The 17,679-nt window shown below is 38.3% G+C and overlaps 1 protein-coding gene across 1 annotated transcript; it reads left to right on the top strand.

The window, feature by feature from the left end:
• Window positions 1-8,811, top strand: LOC133977712 (immunoglobulin-like and fibronectin type III domain-containing protein 1). Its single transcript, XM_062415967.1, has 21 exons — window positions 1-52; window positions 222-344; window positions 425-561; window positions 718-817; window positions 910-951; window positions 1,044-1,080; window positions 1,210-1,393; window positions 1,559-1,672; window positions 1,807-1,969; window positions 2,137-2,409; window positions 3,125-3,249; window positions 3,337-3,478; window positions 3,599-3,892; window positions 4,377-4,556; window positions 4,688-4,816; window positions 4,901-5,209; window positions 5,439-5,524; window positions 5,653-5,845; window positions 6,122-6,418; window positions 7,853-8,179; window positions 8,281-8,811. Exons 1-21 carry the CDS (start codon window positions 1-3, stop codon window positions 8,283-8,285), a joined length of 3,312 nt encoding a protein of 1,103 aa, XP_062271951.1. The 3' UTR covers window positions 8,286-8,811.
• The last annotated feature ends 8,868 nt before the right edge of the window (window positions 8,812-17,679 follow it).

Raw genomic sequence — 17,679 nt, 5'->3', positions numbered from 1 at the left:
ATGTTTAAGATACGTAAAGCTAAGGATGAGGAGCCAACTGCTCCAGGGCAGGGTAAGTAACTGTAAAATTTGATGACTCACCTTTTATTTTTAATTACTGCCAAAAAAACTGATTGAATACACTATAGCATTTTCTGAAACATAGTATCTAGCTCTTTCAATTAATACAATTCTTCACAAGTTTTTCAATGAATAATACACTTTATCTCATTTAACAACAGTGAAAATTAGAAAGAAGTCAAAGGTGCCTGGAGTTATGATCACCCAGTATGTGGAAGAACTACCTGAAGGCATGACCACCCCAGATTTCACTAGGAAACCTATTGCTTTGACTATTCAAGAAGGTAAAATACCACCGCTAATCATATTATAATGTTAATAGAAGGTAAATACCGTAACTGTTTATTCTTTATCCTTTCTGTAGGAAAACATGGAGTTTTCAGAGCAATAATAACTGGCAAACCAACACCAACTGTAAGCTGGGCCAGAAATGATGGAGAAATTACTGAAGAAAGGTACCAAGTTATCCATGATCAAACCAGCGGTGAATACCAGCTACAGGTGAGGTCAATGATAATGTCATACAAGGAAAGCTTATTCAAATAACTAAACTATAAACAAGACTGATAAATCAATGGATCAGCCAGAATAATCAATAGAAAAGTCGTGCAAAAATATTGATTACACTGAATTGAATTGAATCATGTATTCTCATAGATACCAGATGTATCGGTGGAACAAGCAGACACCTACAAGTGTTATGCCAAAAATGAATATGGAAAAGCTGTTGTAACAGCTGTCTTAAATGTTATTGAAGGTATGTTACTTACTTCTTTCCATTATATATTCAAAATTGATTCTTTAAAAAAGTAAATTTGTCCCACTTAACTTTAATTACTTCCATTTTAGTTGGCTATAAAAAGAGCAGAGCCATGCAAGAATCAAGAACAGGTACACAGCCTAAATTTCACTTATAAAAATGCAGAATCAGTCATTGAGTGAAAATTGTAACCATGTCACTGGTTGTGTTGTAGCTGTCCGAGAAACACCTGAGGACTTCAAAAAGGCCTTAAAAACCATGTAAGTAGCAAGCTAATATTTGTTTGCTTTACGTTTTACTTTTTTGTTTGTTTTGTTTTGCTTTTGCCTATCCATGTACAGTATGAACTGAATGTGTTTCATACTTCATGATTTTGTTTCTCTTTGGAGGGTTGACATGGATTCTAAAGAAGAAACAAAACCAGAAATTGATGACAAGTTTTGGGACCTGTTGATGAGTGCTGACAAAAAAGATTACGAGAGCATCTGTGCCCAGTATGGCGTCACTGATTTTCGCGGGATGCTAAAGAAACTAAATGAAAAAAAGATAGAAAGGGAGCAAGAGCAAGAAAAGGTCTTTTTCAACTTCATGTTTCAATATGAATAAACTACACCATTAAACATCTAAAAGACAGGAATATAGCGGAATACGATACTTACAAGGAATACAAACTACATACAAGAAAACAACATTTTCACAGTGTTAAAAGTATTTTTTACCTGATTCTGATTGCTACAGGTTGTTGAGAGACTATGCAACCTAAAGCCCATCGAAATGAAAGAAGACGGTGCTGCAGAGTTTGAAATTGAAATGTCACTCAAAGACCCTACCAGCAAAATTTTCCTATACAAGGTGAGATGTTTAATTTTAAATCTGAGCAAAATTACACAAAAGCACTGAAAATCATATTACATATCTACTGTATGTGCACAAAAATGCTGTATATGCTACATATTTAACCTTTACAAGTACTTATGTTTGAACAGGATGGAGTTATGGTTCCATTTGACATCGACACAGAGGTAAAACACGGATTAAAACGAGTGGGGAAGAGGTTTGTGTTCAGCATCAATGGTGTTGATCCAGAGGATGCAGGATTATACCAAGTGGAAGTTGATGGAATTAAGATCTTCTCAACAGACTTAAAACGTAAGACGATGAAGCAAATTAATTGTCTACATATTTTACTGTAACATGTAAACAATGCCATTTAACAGTCATGAGTTATGATTGCCACATGGGTTGTCCTGTGACAGAAAATGCCAAATCCTGTGATAACTCGGTAATGATGTGCTAAAATGTTATATTTCATGTAGTTCCACCTGTAGAGTTCTTGGTCAAGATTCAAGATGTGAAACCAGAGGAAAGAGAAGACGCTGTGTTTGAGTGTGTCGTATCACAGCCCTTGAACAAGATTAAGTGGATGGGAAGGAATACAGTACTGGAGCAAGGGGAAAAATATGACATTGTTGTGTCAGAGGACAAGCTGATTCACACATTGGTGGTGAAGGACTGTATGCCATTGGACAAAGGAATTTATGCAGCTGTGGCTGGACAATCATCCTGCAATGCCTGGCTTCTAGTGGAAGGTACTGTTTAAATAAGTCAAAATTATATGTCAAATACTAAAAATGTCCTATAAAGTATTAAAAATAACCCAGTACTGTGTATTTTTTATTAGTTGACAAAGATCCAGCCACGGCTGGAAAGAAGAAAGCTCGTAAGACAACCCGAGCTGGTGGTGGTGGAGAAGAGCTTTTGAGGATTGCTCAGGAGCAACAGGCAAAGGTTCAAATTGAGAGAGATCATCTGATTGAAAAGGCAAAGGCACGGGCTGCGGCTGATGCAGCTGAGAAAGCAGCATCAGAAGCAGAAGCTAAAGCAAAGGCAGAAGCTAAAGCTAAAGCAGAAGCAGAGGCTAGAGCTAAAGCTAAAGCAGAAGCTAAAGCAAAAGCGAAGGCCAAGGCAAAGGCAAAGGGAGAGACCAAGGGAAAAGCAAAGGGAAAAGCAGGGGAAGCAAGTGTGACAGAGGATGGAGAGGAAGAAGAAGATACAGAAGAGGATGAGGAAGACGGTGAACAGGAGGGAAACGTGCCAGGTTCAGCTGAGGCTAAATCATCAGAAGATAAAGCTAATGAAGAAGATACTGAAGATGAGCCTGCTCAAGAAAAAAGAAAGCGAGTGAGAGCAGGCCCACTTGTCCCTGATACTGTCATTGGTGAGACACATCAGAGCATATGCTATGTTTTGTGCTACAATATTCATATATTTCTGTTTCTAGTTATCAATATGAATGTATTTTAGACCCAGGAGTGTACTTCACCAGTGGGCTGTCCGATGTAACTGCTATCATCGGTACTGATGCTGAACTGGTCTGCAAACTGAGCAGTGAGGACTGCGAAGGAGTCTGGTACAAAGATGGGCAGGAGGTGAGGAACATAAGAGTTGATAGATTAATAGCTTTTACCTTTACCTGTCAGACATTTACTTGATCTGTTTGTTTGTGTGCATTTCAGATAACAGCTACAGATGATATCTGTATTGTTAAAGATGGGACTTATCGCAAACTAATTGTCAAAAACTGCACAGAAGATGATTCAGCAAAGTACCGATATGAAGCTGATGGGCGTAAAACAGAAGCTATACTGAAGGTTGAAGGTATTTAAATCTGAATAGATTAGAGAAATTTCACCTCAACTTTCACTTACTTGTGTATCACAATATCTGTGTGCTCAGTCACTAAGTGCCAATATGACAAGATGTTTGTTCTTTAACTAGATCCTCCAAGAATCAACCCAGATGACCTCGCTGAGTTCATAAAACCTATTATTATCAAAAGTGGGAAAGATGCAGCCTTCAAGATGCCTTTTGTTGGACGGGAACCCATGAAGATACAGTGGTTCCATGATGGCGAAGAGTTGTTAGAAGACAGCCACACCAGGATCGAGAAGTCTTCCTCACATAGCCGCCTGCTGCTAATAAAGTGCCCGCGCAAAATCACAGGAGAATTAAAGATTAAGATTAAAAATGAATGTGGAACAATTGAGGCCATCTCCCAGCTCATTGTATTAGGTAAGGTTTTTTAAGGACTATATGTTCTGAATTTGAATAAATACATTATGTAACACATGGATATGAACAGGGTTTATTCTTTTTTCTGACTGCAGATAGACCAACACCACCACTAGGCCCTGTGGATATTATTGAAAGTTCTTCATCTTGCATTGAGTTCAAATGGAGGCCTCCCAAAGACAATGGAGGCTCCCCTATAACCGACTACATCATGGAGCGCCAGCAAATTGGACGAAACAGCTGGAAGAAATTGGGAAAAATTGGCCCAGAGGCTAAATACAGGGACACTGATGTGGATCATGGCAGAAAGTACTGCTATCATATCAGGGCTGAAACTGAACAAGGCATCAGTGAAATGATGGAGACCGATGATATTCAGGCAGGGACAAAAGGTGAGTTGTCTTAGCAGAACATCTACTAAGGTATTGAGCCAGTTAAAAATGATTTCTGTATTTCTGTATTCAATACTGTATCTTTCTTTTAGCATACCCTGGAGCTCCTACTGCACTAAAAATTGTTAGTGCTTTCAAGGACTGTATCAATCTTGCTTGGTTTGCACCTTCTAATACTGGGGGAACCAACATTTTGGGATACAATGTGGAGAAACGCAAGAACGGCAGTAATCTGTGGGGCCAGGTCAACCCCCCAGATGAGCCCATTAAAGGTAGAGCCATTTTGATGATATCCACAATTATATGGATAATGTTTACACTTTCTTTAGTGAAATGTGGTTTATTTTTAAGAAACAAAAGTTATGTTTTAATGTCTTATACATATTTGTTAAAATGCCAACAGAGAAAAAGTATGCAGTCAAGGATGTTGTTGAAGGCATCGAGTATGAGTTCCGTGTATCGGCTATCAACATTTCTGGTGCGGGAGAGCCAAGTACACCATCTGAATTTGTGTTTGCAAGAGATCCAAAGAGTGAGTAATAGGCCAACATCAAATATTTTGTATGTTAATGCTGAAAAAATCTCAGTGTAACGTTCTGATCTACATCAATTTCAGAGCCCCCTGGAAAAGTTATCGACTTGAAGGTGACTGACTCAACATACACCACCTTGTCACTGGGGTGGACCAAACCCACGGAGGAGGAAGGGGTCCAAGATGAGGCCAAAGGATATTTTGTGGAGCTCAGACCAGCAGAAAATCCAGAGTGGAGTCGTTGTAACACCAATGCTATCATTATGTCCTCCTATACTATTATGGGTCTGAAGTCTATGGCCATGTACTGGGTAAGAGTCATAGCCACTAATGAGGGTGGAGACGGTGAGCCTCAAGAGTTGGACAACTACATCATTGCAATGCCTCCACCAGGTGAGTCAACTAATGCAGTCAGAAATCTGATACATTTTAATTTCAATTGATCACTTATTCTCATTAATTTTGGAATTCTGGCAGACTATGGGGAGATAATGGGAGGGATATTACTGTCCAAAAATAGTATGAATCTGTAGTGCTGTGATAATATGTGCAGATTGTTGAATAAAAGTTGGCTTAAAAAATGTATGTATATCTGTCTAAAACTCTTCCCGCATTGTTACAGTGAGACCTCATTTCACTGACAGAAAAATAAAGAACTTCATAGTAATGAGAGCTGGAAACTCTGCGCGGGTCAACTTCAACTTTCAGGTTCAGTATAATAGTCATACAAAAATGTGTGAGTGTAAAAACACAAGGTCATCTAAAATGGCAGATTAGACACTCTACAAAAAGATAAACCAACAACATGTTAGCCCTGTATCTCCTGTTGTTTACAGGCCTCTCCAATACCACTTATTACATGGCTCAAGGATGGCGTGCCTGTACCCAAACATGTGACAGTGAGCAATTCAGACACATCATCGCAGTTAATGATCCCTGCATCAGAGCGTCAGGACACTGGGATCTACACAATCATTGTGAAGAATCTTGTTGGTCAGGAGACCTCCAGTGTTGAGATACGAGTCACAGGTACAGTGAAATAAATGTTCATCAAGTTTTTAGAAAAGACAAAAAGGGTTGTCATATTATCAGAAATAACAATTGATGGGTTTTAAATATGTTATGTTATTTTCTGTTTACAAAGGAATTTAGATTATACTATGTTCTGTGTATACTTTGGGCTTATGAATTCCAACTTTGGGAGAAAAAAAAAAGCCAGATTCAGTATGCAGGCATTCTCAATGTAGTCAGCATAAATGTATAAGAAGAAGAAGACACTAATAATCTTATCTTACCTCTTTCTAGATGACCCCAAGCCTCCAGGCCCTGTGGAGCTAGACGAGAATGTGTCAGGAACAGTGACGGTCTCTTGGGAACCATCACCAGATGAGAAGAAAGACGACAGACTTCACTACACGATCACTAAGCGCGACTCGGTTAAGCGCACTTGGCAAACTGTGGCTGACCATCTCTTCAATAACAAGTTCACTGCCATCAATATCATGCCAGGAAGGCAGTATAAGTTCCGGGTCTATGCCAAGAATGACATGGGGCTTTCCATACCCTCTGAGTCACCAACCTGGGAAGTGAAGAGGATGAAAGGCAGGTTTAAAAACAGGATTTTTAAAGTCTGTCATTTACAGTTGAAAAAACTTGTGGATAGGCGACAGACCCTCCACTCAAAAATATTGAAACTTCACTGGAATGTTCTAGCTTCCCTTTGCAGAATCATGTATGTTCAGAGTTTGATAGGAAAAGGCTGTTTTAACATTCATCTGCTCAAACAGGGAAGTTTCTCTGTTTTCACCTTAAATCTGGATTCAATTGCATGATTTGTGACATCCCAACTAGTTGTGTGATGTGAAAACTGGAAGCCTGACAATGAAGTAGGAGACATCTTGTATAGATTCATAACAGATTCTGGATTTTTCAATGAGGCAGGAGTAGATGTAATTCTACAGTAATAGTCTGTTCAGACAGAACATGAAGTGAATTTTCCATGTGGTGTGGTTGCATATGAAATCAGTGCAGAGGCAATTCACCTAAGACAATGTGAATACACATTCCATATGAGTTGAAAATGTTTCAACTTAAGCAATATTGCACTGCTTTATGAATGTACAGAGAGGAGAGGAGGAAAAAAGAGAGACTTTAAGGAAGAGAGAGAGGCTAAACTGAACACAAATACACTCCCATAGACATGCTAACTAACTTACAGCAGAACAGCTAAGTAAGGTATTTTGGCTGTTTGGAGCCAATAAACACAAATGGTCCAGTGGTAAAACTCACACCAGTATCACAAGGCAAAACTTTGCTTTTTATTCTGTCTGAGCACAGTTTAAGTATTTTACCAAGGTCATTGATGTCTTTTGCAGAAAAAAAAGAATTTCAGAGATAAAGTATTATTCCAAGCAGCCTGCTTTTACAGATCTTAAATCATGTCTGGAGGGAACCTTTAACCTGAAATAATTTGATAATTGATTAATTGTTTCAGTCAGTTATTAAGAAAAAAAGGCCAAACATGTGCTGGTTTCAGTCTGTTTAGTGAAAGTATGCTGCTTATGTTTGTTTTATATCATTTTAAATTTAATATCTTTTGATTTTGGGCTGTCAGACAGAACAAGACATGTGAATGCGATACTTTGGGCTCTAAGAACGTATGGTTAAATTTTTTTTTTTTTTAGTCTTTATAGAGTAAATTTAATGGAGTAATCAAATACAATAAAAATAATTGAGAAATGAATCAACAATTAAAATAAAAGTTGACATCAGACATTATGTATAGTAAAAGGCATCAAGCAGGGTTAGGTGTAGCTGAGTACAAATCAGTCAGGATTATTTATGCAATGAGCAAAGCATTTAGAGACTGACCTATGAGTCTAAGTATTTTATGTAAAGGTTTCCAATATGGACAATAATGGGAGATAAATGACTCAATTAACAGACAGTGAAAGAGAATGTAACATTGAAAAATGTATCCGTCATAATGTATTACACCCTTTTAACATTTCTCTCCTTTTGCTTGTATCCTTCCAGAAACATTTTCTTTGAGTCTTCCAGCCACGAAGGACTGCAGTTTCGAGGCACTTCCATCTTTCTCTGTTCCGCTAAAAATGCACAACAGTCCAGAAAGCTATGAGTGCTACATGAGTTGTGCTGTGAAAGGAAACCCCAAACCCCATGTTACATGGTACAAAGATAACATCAGCCTTAACACCAACACTAACTACTACATCACTAACACATGTGGGGTCTGCTCCATGGTGATACTCAAAGTTGGGCCGAAGGACAGTGGAGATTACACAGTCATTGCAGAAAACTCTCTGGGCAGAGTAGAGTGTTCAACTAAACTTGTTGTCAAAGGTAAAAACTCGTTCACAGTTAATTGTTAAAATCTTAAAATATGTTCCTATGGCTATAAGGTATGCTTTAACAGCTGTCTTTACTTCCTCTTTCTCCTTCAGATTAGGATAATGCAGTGGTCCTGAACTTCTGAAGACACCCGTTCCATTTATTGAATGACATATAAATGGCTTATCAATCTGAACAGTGGTGTCATTTTTTAAATGAATTATTGTAGTCATATATTAGAATAAACTGGAAAGAAAAAAAAATAAGGCAGATGGAAAGAAAAAATAGACAGAAAATATAAAATTGTTATAAAGCACTAATTACAAATGTGAAACAGATTTGGTTGTATTTGAGTGAAAATTATCACAGTTTAACTATTGGGTGCTGATTAGGGACATTGAGATACAACATTATTGATATGCAGAGGCTTGCATCCGCACCTGCTCATTTTTTACCTTTATTTATCTTAGCTGTGATTATAGTTCATTTCCTCTGCTGTTTTCTGAATAAGACATACAATTTGCTGGCTTCTCTAGTAATACCTTATTGAAAATTGATGATAATATGGCTATAATTGAGTATGTTTCAGTGTGTGTTTGATAAATCATTATGCCAAAATGTAAATAAATCCTATCTGTTCAACAGTGGACTGTCTTTGCTGATCTTTAACCTAAACTCAATCATGAGCCTGGTTTATACTGTAACGGACACAATGGCAGATCTATGAGGCTGTGATTGCAGTGTTTTGAGCTAAATGCTAACATCTGAATGCTCACTATGACAGCGCTTATGCCAATGTTTGGAAGGTATTGTTTTCCAGGTTCACTTTCACAGTTTAGCATGTAATCAAAAAGTACAACTAAGGCTGATGAGAGTGTCATTATGAACCAAATTATTTGACAAATTATGGAAAAGGAAAAGGAAATCACGATATCCTAAGGGGAACATAAATGAGCATAACATGTGTCAGAGGGGAACATAAAATGTCTCTGATTTCATTGCAATGCATCCAATAGTTGCCCAGACATCTTCAGCCAGAACTACAAATACCAACCTCATGGTGGCACTAGAGGAAAAAGTCAGGGGATCAACACAGTCATAAGGATCCATCATCTGGTAATCACAACAATCCGAACAAACTTTAATGCCAATTTATTACTTCATGGCAATACATCCTACAGCTATCATGAAATATCAAAACCAAAAATGTCAATGTCATGGCTAGAGGAAAAGTTAGTAGGTTTAACCCTCTGGGGAATACAGGATGAATCTCCAAAATGGTGGCAATTCATCCAAAAATTGTTGAGATTTTCCATCTGGACCACAGTGGTGGGTAAACAAACTGTCCCAGCCACTGTTTCTGTTCCTAAATATCTATACACAGACTCAGGCACTGACCTTGCCTCTGCCTATATCTGTTACATTCACGTAAAATCAAACCATACATAATTCTATTCTAATATATTTATTTTATTTTATTTATATCTATATACTATAAACCCATGATAAACTATGAAGTATCTTTGCTGCCGTCAGATTCAGTTTAGTCCTGGCATACTCTGAGGAATTTATTGAGCCGGTCAATTTCCAACTTTGCGTGTACTGCTTCCGCTTTGCCAACTGTCACATGGCTTCAAATTTCTCTTTTACTGCGGGCATGTGGTTGCAGGCTTTCAGGGGATATTGAGAGTCTATTATGGAAAGTCATAAATGATAAAATTTCATGTGCATGACATGAAGTGCAACCTTTCAAAATAACTGTCTATGTTCCTCTGTAGAGTTCTCGGGCACACAAATATTATCAGTAGCCACATGGCATTCTGTTGTTTTGTTGACACTCTTCACAGGAAGTTTATTGTACTAGTCTTTGACATATGAAACTCTGTAAGCAATCCAACCAAGTAAATAACTTTTACAAATTATTTTTGAGGTGATGGGTTAGGGGTTAGAAAAATCATTAGAAATATTAAAATAGAAAAATAGAAGGACACCATCTTCCTCTCACAACAAGGATATTTTTCACCATTAAATGATAACGTTTTAGTGTAGTTCAATTAGAAACAAACAAAATGTGTCAATGCAGTGCACTTTCCAATAAAAATACATATGAAAATGAACAAAAACAAGTCTACCCAGACACAGATGGAGTTATCTTTGCCCACATTGTATTGGGTTATTTAATGTTCAGTGAGTTTTGTCATTGTTTTGGGTGGAGAAGAATTCAAAGCACTTGACTTCAGTGACCCTTTGTAATAAATGCCTTCAAGAATATCAAGCCTCTCATATCAGTTTCCCATGCCTGTGAACAGTCATACTCCCCGCGCCACACATCTGCTTTTATTACATGGCTTGAAATATCCACACACACACACACACAATCGTGCTCAAACTCAGCATAGCTCAGTTATTACTAAGGCTACAATAACTGTGTTGTGGTGCCAGCAGCCAGACTGTGACTTCTAACATGTCAGCAAATACTTCAAGGTGGTCAGTGTTATTCAACAGAACTGTACATTTTACCTTGTGGAAAACAATTATTCTGTGTCATTTCAAACAAAGTCCTTGTTAACTATAACATTAAATTAAGAATTATATATAATTGTTTTTATTCCTATTATGAGGCTGATGTGGCTATAAAGCAACTTTAAAATAATTACCTGTGAGTGTTACATACAAGTGGTATTGATTTAGAGAAACAGTGATATCATTGTGACTATTACATTTATTTTAATGAATAACTGGTTAATTCAACTTTTAAACAAAGTGACCTGTAGCAGCGTAACTCTGCAGAGAAACTGCAAAACAATAAGCATATTTATAGAGAAAAGTTGAAGGGGGATCAATAAAAGCTACTGTTTTAGTCTGATGTGATGATATGCACTGACAGCTACTCAAAATATCACTCAGTCCTCCTTCTCTTTACACAAAACTGATTTGGGGATGTGCAGGTGTTGTTTGTGGTTTTCTCACGTCAATAGTGGGGCTTCTCTATTAAAGAACACCTTGAAGCATAACATATATTAGTAAGCCCTTTGCTGAGGCATATTTACATTTAAATGAGTTTCAGATAAACCATAGTCTTTTAGCCTAATACCACTTACAAAGCACCATCAAATACACCTGGCACTTAGCTTTGAATAGGTTTAAACTCCATAAGAACAGTGCAGTCATTAATACTTGACAGATTATTGTTGGCCAACACCTGAAGTAGGAAAGAATTGGCCCTACAGCGTTGTTATTGGTGAGGTCTCACCATAATATAGCCATATGTGATGCTCCATGTTCAAAGACAGAGATAGGCAGATTACTTGTGTATTAAAACAAATGGGTATGTAAAATAATTGTTTAAATGTATATTTCATTTGGGTTTTTTTATTGTGGATTTACCTGTCAAACATGATGATGATTAGTGAACAATATTTTGGCTGGAAAAACATAACTTATACATCAAGGATGTAGATGTGTTTTTTTAATTACAAGTCCTACTTAAAAGGTACTGTAGCCTTAGGTAACATTAATTCGAAGATGATAAATATCTAATTTCCACAGACAAGTCTGTGGCAGTGGCACACTTCACAATTTTTCAAGAATCTTGGCCTCATTTACAGTTGTTTTTCCAGACTACTCAGAGACCCCCAATAAACACATTGTATTTTTAGTTGGTGTCAATAGGAGTCACATTAAGTGCACTTTAACATTAACATGAATTTAATGTTTTGTTGTTCTTGTAAAATCACAAGAGTGTCACCTCGAGCATACTTAGCTGTCAACACTAAGTTTTGACACAAACTTGTTCTTACTTTCAGCGCCACAATTTAAGTAAAACAATACTGACATTCTAACAGAAAGATCAAACACAGACTTTGTGTTGGTTTGACTCAAAATTATACCTGATATCCACATTTAAAGTATGCCCTGCGAAATGAGTTAAAGTAATCTGCAAAATTTCAATTGATAACATGAAGGGATCAGGATACAGAACCAATCACAGTGTGGGACTATTATAGTACATATTAAACATATAGTACAATTTCAAACAGGACAGGACAATAGAGGGTTTTTGGCTTAATTCCATTTCCAGGAAAAAAAATTAATCTCATTTTGACCATAACTCCTGAGGAATCTCATACAACAAGAAGCCACAGTCACAGTCATCCCACTGTGAGGCTTGTAGCCAACCTTGGCTTTCCCTCCTCCCCCTTGCTAGAGGTTGTGATTTATGCCAAAAACAAAAAAGCAATCCCCTTTCTTGGCAGGCAACACGTCTGACAACGTGGGTGCTTGTCGCGGAGTCATTGGCATTCCTGTAAGGATTTAATAGCTTGTGGACCAGGGAGGCAACACTCAAATATCAGACTGAGAAGCAGCACCACTCAAGAGGATCAGAGGAGTACGGAGGTAAGTTCATCATTCATCTTACATAAAGCACCAGTCTTCGATGGAGGTGTTAGGTATTAAGCTTCAGCTACAGTCTTTAACGCTAATCCTTTGGCTGATTCACTCTTAACTATAGTCCAAAGATGACACTCATTTAAGTGGCAAACTGTGAAAGGTGTTTTCCTATAAACACAATTGAGGTACTCCGTTTTTAGAAGGTGCTCTGATTTGTACTGCATTTTAGTTGTATGTTATGTCAATAGTTTCCCAATTATGCTGCCCTATTGTTTACACAAGTGTGCAATTTTGTCAATATTTTGTGTTAGTGTTAAATTTAAAGTTTTTACAATTTAACCCAAAAGACTTCAAAATTGCAACAGTTGTGACTAGTGACAACATTTCTAGTTAACAACTAAAATGTGTTGTCACCAAATCCTATGCAAACTACATTTCTGAAAGTTAGTAAATCTAAATATTTTATTAACATTCATAATTCAGTTTTATCCCACACGCATACAGTATAGCTAATTGCCAAACATAAGATATGTAAACAACAATGAAAAGTGCTTTGATGATTTCATGGCTATAATATAATTTTTAATCACAGAAAAGCTTCTTTTTTTAATGTAAATGCTTTCCTGTCACACACATTTTCTTGTTGATATCTTCTGCAACAATGCCCAATACCTGATTTATCTATTTATTTGTTTGTGAATTTTGTAATACTGATGAAAAATATACATTGGAAAAAATAATATCTCTCTGTAACTGAGGAAAGTTTGGTAATAAAACCATATTAAGAAAACCATTAAGTAAACTAGCAACTGCACATGCTCAGCATCGATAGCGACTCCCGAGATAGCTACATACTTTCTGAACATGCCCTTAGTAGTGGCTTGCTTTTAATCATTTTTATGATGCTCTCAGTCTATGAGTATACTGTCCCGTGCTGTATTTCAGTGCCGGTCACATTAGCAGCATGCAGTTCAGGCCACATGAAACCCATAAAAACCAACTCTCACAGCAAGGAGGCTGTTCGCTTAGCGCTGTCAGACGCCAAGTACACAGAACAAGTTTAAGCAATCCTTAAACTAAAAAACAGTGCAGCATTAAAAGTCTGTTTAGCTCAAAATGTAAAATTCTGACGAGCAGCTTTTCAGAGCAAATCACGTGATTAAAAAAACAATCAAATGCAATTTGTAGTCATAGGAAGAGCACACTCACCACAATTGTAATTAAAGCATGTTCAGCATTATTCTTCGGTTACTACACAGTACCACTTTGAAAAGCAAAATGTTGATTATGATAATGGCAGTGATTTAGTTGCTGTAATGACAAACCAAGCTTGTGCGGTTTGGTGCTAATTAAAACTATTTTGTAAAGAGCTGGGGTGTAATGAAGATCAACTACATATCTTTTTTCTGCCTCAAAGCCCCAGAATAAGGTGTTACATAGTGATTAAACTTGCTATACTGAGCAGGCTGCATGGTAGTACAACTCACTCAACCTGTCAGAAGTAATTTATGAGCATATTAAGATGTTGGAGATGGGATGTTCACAGTTTTATGTGGCATGTGACCTATCATATGACAATCCAGTTTACTCATCTTCCATCAGCCGTTGACCAGGAACATCTTAGAATATCACGCGCCTATACTGGGTGGTGTTGGGTTTATACAAAATACTATACATGAGAGAGGTTATGTGTCACAGAATATGTCAGATACAAGTTCAAGGTGTTTAATCTATCTGAACACACTGGGCTGATATGAAGTGTTTTTTGCATCATTTATCAGTGCTAATATAAAATAATATAATCAATTAGGTTAATTTGCCCATGGTTCATTTTTGTCATGAATTCAAAGCACACCTCATTGAATTAATTGACTAATTTTTACTTATTTTGTCAATTTCTTTATTTTGATTCAACTCAATATAGGCTCCGTAAAATAGCTCTGATGGTCTTGTGGAATTATTATATAACATGTGTCTTTGAAACCATGTTATAAAGATGCAGTGTTCTTTAGCTGGTAACCAAGATTTAGTTCTGCAATAGTGCATGCTGGTACCTCATGCCAGGAAGTGAAAGCAGCTTGTTAGCGCCGCCAGTGACTGGACTTCTACAGTTATTAAAATCAATCATTTAATTGGTCATTCAAACCACCTATCAGTCGTTGGATGTGTCTATTTGCCCTTTCACCTGCCTTAAGTTACTGCTGGGTTTGCTATTGGCTGTATTGTATTTATATCCTGGTCTGCAATTAAATCAGGACCTTCTGCTGCAGCCAAAAAGATGTGCATGTGTGCAGCTCATGCACAATACAGAGTCATGCAAATCATAGCCATGTGTTACCTCTACTGTGCTTGTGCAGGTACTTCAAGCAGTTGGGAAAAAGGAGCCATATAATATAAAGTCACATTTAGCAGGACTGTTACACTTTGAAGCCTCGGCTGCTGATATCTTACTCCGCTGCAACATTAGCAAACCAGAGCTCATTATTGATCTCTGCGGCAAAGAAGAGATCACGGCTTCACTAGTGGGCCGGATGAAGCTGCTACAACTGAATGCCTTGGCTGAGAGTCTCCAAGTGGCTTCACTAGTGGACAATGATGACAACCTCTCCTCTGTGTCTGAAAAATTGCTGACCTTCAGAAATCCACTGCCAACTTCAGTTCACTTCAAATTTCCTGAAGGTTATGGCCAAGGTGGCAGATCATGTAAGGCTTTCTCCACCCAATATACTACCAAGATGTTCACCTTTAATGCTTTACGAAGGCTTTTACAGCCAGGCTCATCTGGCTCAACCAACCTTTGTTTCGCCTCCCCTCCTGGAGATTTGGTGTGATACAGTGTGTTGAAGCGTCTTGGAAGGAGCCGCTGACAATTCAGTCACCAGTGGTTTCCTGTTTCCCTCCCGAGAGTGCAGGGCCACCTAGAGACAAGCTCAGTGTACCCCCCCAGAACAGGCCCTTGCAGCCCTCCCGATTCCTCATTTGGCTGGTTGGGTAGCGAGCAGGAAGTCACCGCCACTGCTGGTGCAGGATAGGTATGTGCTGGAATACTTTAAAAAAATATTCCGGCCAGGTGCGCAACTGGCCGCAGCAGCTGAGAATCTGGGAATGTTGAATGTCGCTGGAGCTAATACAATGCTAGACACTCCTCCACAGCAAAACAGGCAGATTTTTCTGGGTGGCACCATCAGCTGGATTAATAACTTGATTCTCCATGCGCCAACAGGCTCCCGCAGAAACTGGCATATGCACAGGGAAACTGAAGCGCAGAAATGACATCACCTTAGCAAGGGCTATGTTCAACAGCGCCCCCCTTGGCAAGCAGACAAGAAGCAGATTGTGGTGTGATGAGAAAGAAATACATCCAGTCTGATATAGCAACACTCAAAAGCAGATCTGTCTCTCACTGTACTCGCTTGTTCCGTAATTTATTGGACCAGCCATTGGTAATGATGAGTTGGTGAGTGTTGTTATATCCTTTACACAGGAATAATGCCTCACACCCATAGATTTACCACAAAGAGGATGCTTCATATCTGCTTAGTGTCAGCTGTCTGCCTGGTTACCATGAAGACAGGAGTTTTCAAACCCATTTTGCCTTCTGAACCAATAAATCACCCGGAAGATGTTCCACATGCTAACCATCTGGAGATTGCTGGAACTGATTTAACCAGGTGACCGGCTCATCACCTTTGACCTGAAAGACTTCTTTTTTCATATCAAGGTGTTACTGAAACACAGGAAGTTCCTGTATTTTGCCACACAACAGGCAACCATTTGGTTACTCCATTTGGTGCGTGGACGTGGCACTGCAGTCCCTGCATGACCAGGGAAGGTCCAGAGAATGAGCCATTTTCCACATGGCCAGATTCTGCACCTAATACAGGCATCCCCACCAACAGAAAGAAAAGTGCCCCTAAGCCATGCTACATGTAGCAGGCAAAGTATCTGGGAGTCATGCTCAATTCAGTCAGCCTGTGGGCTGTTCTATCAGAACCTAGATGGTCAGCTCTGCAGCAGGCAATCTTCAGACTGCAGCAAAGAGTGGCAGTGACAGCTCTGACTGTCATGTAGGTATCTGGGCTCATGGCGACAGGCCATCCATTTGACCCCCTGGGATTTCAGTGGTTGCCCAAATTTCAGGGAGAAATTGCATGTGTGTGACTGGAGGAGAATATTACCCATAGAGTCGAGTAGAGGGCTCTGCTTGTGACCTAGAAATAGGGTTACAATATCATAACCTTTATTTAAGCAAACAGATTTTCCCAGTGAATCACCCATATTTACTCTCAGCCATGGTTCATGCTCATACTTATTTCAGAATGTCCCCTCTGGATTGTTTTAATCCATTTTAAGTCAAATAACAATTACAAACAATGTGTGTGTATCGGTGATGGGGCTATGAGGATAGGTAGAGGATGCAGCCTACAATCAATATCTATCCACCAAAATCAACAAAAGATTTAGGACAACAAATGGTACAGAGAATAACAGGGAATTCTTGCATCTGTACCAGAAAATATATTCTAGCTCCAGGCAAACCCCATTCCTGTTGTCACAGTAACCTTTACTACAAAACTAATATTTGAACATTTACTATAATTAGGATGTAGATTCTTGAAACATACAACAGAGAATGACTTAGGAAATATGATGTTTGCTGTAATTTACTGCAGTTAAAATCCCCCACAGACTTTTTTTCACTCTATTTTCCCTTCTATGACCTGGTCTTGGGAAGTTTACTTTATTCATTAAAGGTCTTGACAATCTTAACACAATTTTCTTCATCCCACAGGAAATAGATTTACTCTATTAGATTTTCCGTGAGGTTGCAAAAGAGTGGCCAGGTTCAATTTAGGGGTAACATGACTAAAGCATCAATTAATTAACGCTTCTTTGCCAAGAGTTAGCTCAGCATGAAGACTGGAAGCAGGGGAAACTAGGCTGGCCGTTTATAAAGTTAAAGAAAATACACCACTCATCTCCAAAGCTTACTAATTAAAATATTGCACCTTGTTTCCATTATTGTCAAATGGCAGCCAGATCCAGTAACTTTGCATTTGGTAAATCTTGAGGTTGTCAAGCAACCAGTATAGACTCCACGACTCAACTTTTGTGTGACT

This window comes from Scomber scombrus, chromosome 3, assembly GCF_963691925.1.
Source record: "Scomber scombrus chromosome 3, fScoSco1.1, whole genome shotgun sequence".
In the NCBI taxonomy this organism is placed as follows: Eukaryota; Metazoa; Chordata; class Actinopteri; order Scombriformes; family Scombridae; genus Scomber; species Scomber scombrus.
The sequence above is the reverse complement of the archived record's forward strand: the minus strand, read 5'-3'. Positions and strand labels throughout refer to the sequence as shown.